This window comes from Colobus angolensis, unplaced genomic scaffold, assembly GCF_000951035.1.
Source record: "Colobus angolensis palliatus isolate OR3802 unplaced genomic scaffold, Cang.pa_1.0 Scaffold43, whole genome shotgun sequence".
Classification (NCBI taxonomy): Eukaryota; Metazoa; Chordata; class Mammalia; order Primates; family Cercopithecidae; genus Colobus; species Colobus angolensis.
This window is the reverse complement of record NW_012117710.1, coordinates 5,242,176-5,250,906: the sequence shown is the minus strand read 5'-3', so window position 1 is coordinate 5,250,906 and position 8,731 is coordinate 5,242,176. Positions and strand designations below refer to the sequence as shown.

General features: G+C 56.7%; 1 protein-coding gene across 1 annotated transcript in view; it reads right to left on the bottom strand.

Annotated features, from left to right (window-relative positions):
• Window positions 1–1,529: 1,529 nt before the first annotated feature.
• The window catches only part of FOXK1 (forkhead box K1), a 35,645-nt gene continuing 28,443 nt past the window's right edge, over window positions 1,530–8,731 (bottom strand). The window contains exons 5-9 of the mRNA XM_011957006.1: window positions 8,220–8,413; window positions 4,761–4,927; window positions 4,388–4,672; window positions 2,702–2,926; window positions 1,530–1,817 (exon numbers count right to left, since the gene is read on the bottom strand). Of these exons, the coding sequence (XP_011812396.1) occupies window positions 1,537–1,817; window positions 2,702–2,926; window positions 4,388–4,672; window positions 4,761–4,927; window positions 8,220–8,413 (1,152 nt within the window). The 3' untranslated portion in view covers window positions 1,530–1,536. The remainder of the gene's footprint in view (window positions 1,818–2,701; window positions 2,927–4,387; window positions 4,673–4,760; window positions 4,928–8,219; window positions 8,414–8,731) is intronic.

The window sequence follows — 8,731 nt, the reverse complement described above, 5'->3', positions numbered from 1 at the left end:
TTCCAAGACCCACTACTCCTCAGGCTCTTCCGGAGCTCTGTATTGAATCTGTTGCTGTTTCCCCAACAGGACAGCCAGCGCCGGAGCGGCCAGCAAAACTGACAGCTGACCTTTACAGGGATGCACCTCGCATCTCCAACACACACGGAAGGACTCCTCTCTCCTCCTCGAGCTGGGCTCGGCACTGCACAGCTCCGGCTCAATGCCGCGTGATGACAAAAGATCCAGGCGCCACTGGCCGTCTTAACAGAAGTGCAGGAGGGGCTTCCTCAGGGACCTCGGAGCCACCCAACTGCTGGAGCATCCCATCCTCCGGTTCTCACCGCGTGGCAAACAAAAGCAGTCGCGTTGGCCGGGGCTGGGTGTGGAGGCACAGGCCTGCCCGCCGCTGCTGCTGGGGTGTGGTCTCCCTTCTGCTCACGGACGGACCTGAGCAGTGGCCCAGGAGCAAACAGAGCTCCCCCATGAGGGTGGCCACATGCCACCTCCCTTCTGCTCACGGAGGGGCCCTGGAGTTTCAGGCAGGAGAAATGGTTCCAATTTAAAACAGCAGATCAATGAGGGAGTGGTACGGACGCTGTAACTGGGTGAAAGAGCAGCTGGAGCAGATGGCATTTGGCACCGTTGGGTCCCGCTGTGGCCGTCAGCACCGGGACATCGGAGCTACGGGAGAATCTGGGAAGGTCTGGTCTGCAGAGCAGTGGCCCCGACTGTACCCGGCAGTGCGATGTCTGTGGCTGGCGGATCCAGGCCGATCTTACATCCTAGGAAGCTTCCACCGCGAACGCCAACCCACGAAGCCGCTGCTCTTACTTGAAGTTATCAGAGCGGCAGGTTTACTCTTCGAGGGGACTCAACCCAGCGGGAACCCCAGACCTACGGCCAGTCATCAGACCGTCAACAGATGAAATCCTCAGAACTACACGATCCCTTTTGTGTCTGCCTCAGGTGTACAATGAAGTCTGAATTCCAAGTTTAAACAAAGAAAAACTTGGGGTCCGAAGTGAAACCGTACATCTCCCGAGTTAATGCCAACACTCTCTATGTCACGTTCCGGGCAGAGAGGCTGTTAGGCAGTCCGTGGCTCGGCAGCTCCCGGCTTCCCCAACAGGCACCCGTCCGGTTCCCGGGCCTCCCCGGCAGCCTCGGTGTGTGCCGTGCTGCGTTTCCGTCCGTCCTCCCGGGACAAAGGCAGTTGGCCGTGCAGCGTGGAGCAGAGGGGCTGTCTTGACACATTCCTCGAGATGCTGAGCTCCAACCTCCTCCCCACGCCCGACAGGGAGGCCTGGGGAGAGGAGGTGGTGCCGAGGGAGAAGGAAATGAAAGCAGAGAATTCCCAGAATCGTACAATCAGTTGTCTGAACTTGTTTATGTGTTTGTGTTTTAAACCATGGGAGGGCGGGCGATAAAATGGAAAGGGCTGGGTGTGTCCGGGTGCTGCTGATGCCCGCGGGCCGCCACGGGCTGTTCTCCTCCGTCTGTGGGTGCGGCCGCCTGAGCTGCCGGGTCCAGCTTCGGGGTCGCCGCTGGGTGACCTCACTCCCCGGTGCCTGGCCCCTGGGGGCCAGCGGCTGCGATCACTCCGGCCGGTGTGGTTGCAGCCCCACTGGGCTCCTCCACCCGGGACCTTTTGACCTCGGGCTCTCCAGTGGAAGAGGCGGAGGCAGAGGCGGTGGTGGCCGTGGCTGGGGTGGTGGTGGCCGTGGCCGCGACGGCTGCTGCTGGCTCCTTGGGCCCCACCTCGCACACCCGGGTGACCACCACCGGCGCAGACGAACTCGCTTGGGTCGCAAGGAGCTGCAGAGGGCTGGTGAGGGCTGGAGTGGAGGAAGAAGAGGGTTACTCTGGGGTCTGGTTAGGACCCAGCTATTTTTTTCAAGTCACTTACACGGGGCATAAGCCGCCGAGCAGGAACTGGAGCTCAGTGCCCCCCTGCCAGGCAGGCCGGCTCCCCTTACTCTGCTCCCTGTGGGCCCTGTGGGCCCTGCCGTCCCCTCCCCACCTCATCTGCCCCGTCTCTACTGGCTCCAGCCTGTCGGGTGGAGGCCCCTCTTGTTGCTGTCTGGATCGTGCTGGACATCGACGGCTCACCCCACTCCTTTAAACAGATGCGCCGCCCTGAGCCACCCCACTGACACCCTGCCCGCTGCCCTTGCACCCCAGCACCCCAGCTCTCCTCCTTCCCTCCACCTCTTGCCTCACCCCATGGAGCGTGATCCAGACACTGGGCAGGTCTAGGTTTTCCTTCCACCCTCTTTGCTTTCCCCCTTTTTTTTTTAAGGGACAGGGTCTCACTCAGTCACCCAGGCTGGCATGTAGCGGAGCAATCACAGCTGACTACAGCCTCACTCTCCCAAGCCGGGGGCCACAAGTGCGCGATACCACACCTGGCTAAGTTTTTGAATCTTACATAGAGATGGGGTCTTGCTATGTTGCCCGGGCTGGTCTCAAACTCCTGGGCTCAAGCGATCTGCCTGCCTTGGCCTCCCAAGGTGCTGGGATGATAGGTGTGAGCCACAGAGCCCAGCCCCTTCCACCCTCTTTTCTTAGCATTATCCTGGTGCCTGGAGTATAGCAGGTGTGCAATAAACTGAACTGAGTGGAGGATCGGGTGATATTGGGAGAACATTCTCGTGCTGCACTGACTATTGGGAGCCACAGACCTTGGGATGTGGCATGGAGAACAGGGCCAGGGCCTCACCGTAAGCGTTGCCAGCTAAACTGTTCGTGGGAACCGCATGCTTTCCATTCTGAGTGACGGCCCGGACTGGAAGGTGGTGCTGCCCAAGGGTCACAGGTGTGGCGGGCTGCAGGATGGTGACTGTGTGTCCAGGGACCCCGGGGGCCATCTGGCTGGCCACTGTCTGGATGACTCCACTGGCTGCGGGGATTGTGGCAAATGCAATGGTGGGTTTCTCCTCCAGGCCTGCGGGACAGGAACCAAGTCAGCACCACACTGAGCCAACGAGACAATCGATTTCCTCAACGCCTGGGCAACAGGTTGCCAAGTGGGGAAAGTGAGGTCGGCACTGGGAAAAACTTGCTTTGCTAGAGGAAAATCTCATGGGCGAAATAGGTTTGGGAAGAAAACAATTACTAAGGTTTTCGAACAATATTTTACTTACTTATTTTTTGAGACGGGTTTTGTTGCTCTGTCGCAGAGGCTGGAGTGCAGCGGAGCGATCTCGGCTCACTGCAACCTCTGCCTCCTGGGTTCACACCATTCTCCTGCCTCAGCCTCCTGAGTAGCTGGGATTACAGGTGCCTAACACCACAACCGGCTAATTTTTGTATTTTCAGTAGAGATGGGGTTTCACCATGTTGGCCAGGCTGGTCTCGAACTCCTGACCTCAACTGATCCGCCCGCCTTGGCCTCCCAAAATGCTGGGATTACAGGTGTGAGCAACCGCGCCCGGCCTAGAACAGTATTTTAAATACCTTAGCTTTAACCAACCCAAATTTAGCCTGAGAAAGAAAATGTATTACTTGGAATGAAACGATCCTGATTAGAGCTGTAACTTGGCCTTCCCTCACCAAACTGCAGTTTCATTACGGCAACATTGAAATAAACACCACCGCGGAGACGAAGTCAAGGGTGGAAAGTGGCGTCAGGGGTGCTGCCTAACTCAAGGTTTTCCGGAGAGGGGCTTCTGGGGTCAGCTGCGTGTTCAGTGTCTACCCCATCAAGCCCTGGAATCGGATTTCTTTTAGCAATTCAGAACTACCTTTTCCCTAAATGACTTCTAAAGTCTCCTTACAAGGGAGTCGAAAAGAACAGTCTTCCCAGGCTCGTTCTTTCTCCTGCAGAAAATACTAAATTCCAAATGCACGCAAGGCCGCAGCACAACTGAATTTAATGTTACCTTAGGGCAAGGACACAGCTATGTGCATCCGAGGGCCCTATTCAACAAGGACATACGCATCTGTGAAGAGTCACGGTTTTTCATTTTTTTGAGACAGGGTGTTGCTCTGTTGCCCAGGTTGGAGTGCACTGGCACAATCTAACTCATTGCAACCTCCGTCTCCAGGGTTCAAGCGATTCTCCACCCTCAGCCTCCCGAGTAGCTGGGACTACAGGAGCGCACCATCATGCCTGACTAATTTTTCTATTTTCAGTAGAGACGGGGTTTCACTACATTGGCCAGGCTGACCTCGAACTCCGGACCTCACGTGATCCACCCGCTTTGGCCTCCCAAAGTGCCGGGATTATCAGCATGAGCCACCCACCCAGCTCATGCTGATTTAAAAGGACAAGGCAGCGAGAGGCAGAAGCAGAGAATCATCCTCCTCAAGCCCCAGGCCCAGGCCGATGGTGCTGCCTTGGGGATCTGCCAGCCCAGACCACCATGGAGGGTCCTGCGAAGGCTGCCAGCCGCGGCTGCATTACCTCTGGCCTCGCTGCCCAGGTCCAGCACGGCTGCGCCCGCGGCATCATGGGAGCCCCCCGCCGAGCCCTGGCTGGTGAGGATGTATCCGTTGGCCGAGTTGGCGGACGTGGTGACCACCCTGACCATGGTGACGGTGGGGGCCTGCTGCACAACGTGAATAGCGTGGCCCGCGGGCTGCTGTGAGGTTACGATGGAGGCGGGCATGTAGGCCACGGGCTTGGCCACGAGGCTGGACGGTCGGGGAGGCACGGCCATGATCACTGGCTGGGCACTGACGGGGGAGCCTGCATGGAGGGCGGAGAGCAGATGGTGACCCCTCCTGCACCCCCACGAGCCCCACCCCACCCCGCAAGAGGGCCGCCCGCTCCTTACCGGGTGCGCTTTGGGAATACCGGTACTCTGGGACAGAAGCTAACTTGGACCCAAACTCAGGGTCGTGTGGAATGGGGGAGCCCTCCCGAGACAGGCACTCTGGGGTCTGCAGGCCGCTGGAGCGAGGGGACATCAGTCCGGGGTGTGTGGGCGAAGCTGGAGCGCTCCTGGAAGAGGGAAGGGTCGTGGCAGTCAGCGCCCACACTGATAGGAGGACGTTTCCGAGACATCACGCATCTCAGGGTCGCCCCCATCACCCGCCCACGCTCCCTGGAGCTGTCTCTGTCCTCCCCATTCAGATAGTGAGAAATGCCCCCTGAAACCTGAACCCAGTGTTTAAAACTCCATCTGAGCGGGGGCTGCCTCGGGGGAGGCTCCGTTCCATGGGAGGGGACGGTATCATCTGAGGTGTTGCAGTGAACGCGACAACCTACAGAATTCACTTCCACCGAGGTCCAGCCAGGTGTCCGTGAAAATGGCTCAGGCCTTCTGTGCCAAAAACATAAGCTTCTGTTTGATAGGCACAACCATTACACCATGAAAACTCTACCCCTGAGAGTAAAACGAGCTTTGGGAGCGTAACTGTTTCCTGCACAACTAACAGTCCGAGCACGCCCACTCCCCGCCCGTTCCCCGCCCGCTCCCCGCCGGCTCCCCGCCACCATCAACCCAGGCTCTACAATACAGCGTTCCTGCCAGGTGCCACCTGTGAGGGCCTGGTGTGGGCGACTGCGACACAGCCGAGACCCAGGCCTGGAAGCAGTCAGCTTTCTTCTCTGGGACCACCCAACACACACGTGAGGCAGGACACGCAGTCCAGCCACGCCGCTGCACACGCAAAGCAGGAGGGTTCAGCATAGACCAGAGAGGCAGGAAGCTGGGACTCACCAGGGGCGGCTGGGGTAAGGAGTGAGTCTTTATTTAAATACACACACACACACACACAGACACACACATACATACATATATATATATATATTATTATTATTATTATTTTTTGTAGAGACAGGGGTCTCGCTAGGTTGCCCAGGCTGGTCTTGAACTCCTGGCCTCAAGTGATCTTCCTGCCTCAGCCTCCCAGAGTGCTGGAATTACAGACATGAGCCACCGTGCCCGGCCGGAGTCTTCATCGTGTTACAAACATCCTTGGTCACTTTGCATATGCTGTGTCTACCACGGGTGGCTGAGCTGGGCCCTTCCTGGGCTCCATGGGCAGAGGCCTGGGCGTTCCCTCTCCATCCCTCCCCTCCCTGCCCAGGCACTCCCTCTCCATCCCTCCCCTCCTTGCTGCCCTGCAGTCTCTTCCAGACCACTTAGCTCCCTGTCTGTTCCTCATCCAGGGGCCTGGAGGCCTTGACTGCGGATTCCACTGCACACCGGACTCAATCCCAAACCCGTGTGGCCAGGCCGCTCCCCCGTTCTTGAGTCTGCCATGGCTCTAATTCTTACCAAGAGTCCAAATGCCTGTCAGGGCCCTCTCTAATCTCCCCTTCCTCTACCCAGTCACCCCGTTTCCTAGGACCTGCCTCCCTTTAAATCCATCCAGCCTCTGGAAGTCAAGCCAGCCTCCTCCCTCTTTGGAAGACACAGCTCTTGCCGTACAGTCCTCAGGGCCGGAGGGTCTTCCCTCCTTCTACCGCCCAAGCAGATTCTATCAGCACAACACCTGCTTCCACAGCTCCAAGTGCGACCTTGAAGATGGACATCTTCAATGTCATTGAAAATGACCTTGGTGGCTATCAGGGGTTCACCCATGTCCCCCAAAGGAGACACACTGGCATCCTAACCCCCAGTACTTCAGAACGTGAGCTTATTTGGAGACAGGATCTAACAGAGGTGATCAAGTCAAAAGGTCATGGTCATTTGAGTGGACCCGAATCCAATGACTGGTGTCCTCGTATAAAGGGGAAATGTGCCCTGACACACACAGATGGTGCCACCTGAAGATGAAGGCAGAGGGTGGTGTGACACACCCACAGGCGGAGGAGTGCTGGAGACCGTCGGCAGCCAGGGCAGAGGCCTGGGGAGACTCCTCGCAGCCTCAGACAGACCCCGCCCTCCCGACACCTTGTCCCTGGACTTCCAGCCTCCCTGCAGAACTGTGGTATAATCATCACCTGTTCAAGCCACCCAGTATGTGGTACTTGTTTCAACAGCTCTAGCAACCTAATGGTTTAACAAAATTTCTCTTCACGTTCCGTTTAAGTCATGTTGTGTTCAGATTGAAATATCTGAAAATTCATTTCAGACACAGGGTGGGCTCATCTGAAGCGCAACCTGGGAAGAGCTGCCCAGGCTGCTCACAGGAGGTGCTGCTCCTCCAGACTGGGCTCGGCCAGGACCGAGCTGGGCAGGGTAGGCCCTGACCCACCAGGTGGGTGGCGGCGGCGGCGGCTGGGGGAGGGTCTCTCCACCCTGCCTGCAGCAGGGCTGCGTTCCCAGCATCTGCGAAAAGCAAAGGCGGTTGTGGGCTCCCCAAGTCATACCCCTCGTCTGTCCCTTCAAAGATTCGGCTCTCCCTGGGTCCTCTCACACTGCAACGGAAAGCTCAGTGCCACCGAAAGCTGCAGTCCATTTATTCTCGGCCTTAGGAACTGTTCCCATTGCTACACACATTTCCACTTCTAAGAACTAAAATGTGATTTTTTCATACAACAGTCAGTGGCTTACTTAGTAACCTTACTATTTTAGTAGTTCTTGGTCCTGAGATATTCTTTCAAAACAAAAGCAAAAACAGAAAATGGTGGAGTCTTTGAGTGCCAAAACCAGCAGTCATCCCTCAGTACTTGAGGGGAGGGGGTTGCAGGTACCAAATCTGCAGATGCTTATCCTAGTTCCTCATAGAAATGGTGCTGCCTTTGCATACAACCTGCACACATCCTCCTGTAAGCTTTAAATAATCGCCAGGTTGCTTATAATCCCTAACACACTGTGCATGCTATGTAAATAGCTGTTGTAGTGTGTATCGTTTCCTTTGTATTACTTTTTCTTTTTTTTGAGACGGAGTTTTGCTCTTGTCACCCAGGCTGGAGTGCAGTGGTATGTACAATCTCGGCTCACTGCAACTTCCGCCTCCCAGGTTCAAGTGATTCTCCTACCTCAGCCTCCCGAGTAGCTGGAATTACAGGCACCTGCCACCACACCCGGCTAATTTTGTATTTTTTTCAGTAGAGGCAAGGGTTTCACCATGTTGGCTAGCCTGCTCTCAAACTTCTGACCTCAGGTGATCCACCCGCCTTGGCCTCCCAGAGTGCTGGGATTACAGGCGTGATGCCCTGTGCCAGCCCTTTTTTTGGGGGGGGGGAATATTTTGGACCTGTGATCAGTTGCATGCCCGCATGCTGAGCCTGCAGCTATGGGGCCCACAGATCCGGAGGGCAGACTGCACCAGGCATCTCTAAACTCTGGGGCAGCTCAGCTTTCCTAACAGCTCAAGGACGGCCGCGCAGAGAGCTTTACCTTGAGGACAGAGGCCCGAAGGGGGTGCGGAAGCAGGAGACGCCCCTCTGCCTCCGTTTCCGGAATGCCTGTTCCACGAGCTTGGCTTCAGAGGCGGGGTCTATTCGCCAAAAAGACCCCTTCCCAGGCTCCTCCTGGGAACGTGGGACTTTAATAAAGTAACGGTTCAAAGAGAGGTTGTGTCGGATGGAATTCTGCAGGGAAGCAGAGACATTCACCCGTCACCAGCAAATCAGAAAACGAGTCCTACCCGCCCCAAATCTGCAACAGACGCAGGACCAGGGTGAGGGGGGGCCGTCCCGCTGTGCAGAGCCCTTGGTGCTGCGCTGACTGGGCCTCATGGGAGCAGCACTGAGGCACAGGGCAGGTCATTCCTATCAAAATCTGACACAGCATCATGACCATTTTACCTTTTCTTTTTTTTTTTTAAGACGGAGTCTCGCTCCGTCGCCCAGGCTGGACTGCAGTGGCGCAATCTCAGTTCACGGCAATCTCCACCTCCTGGGTTCAAG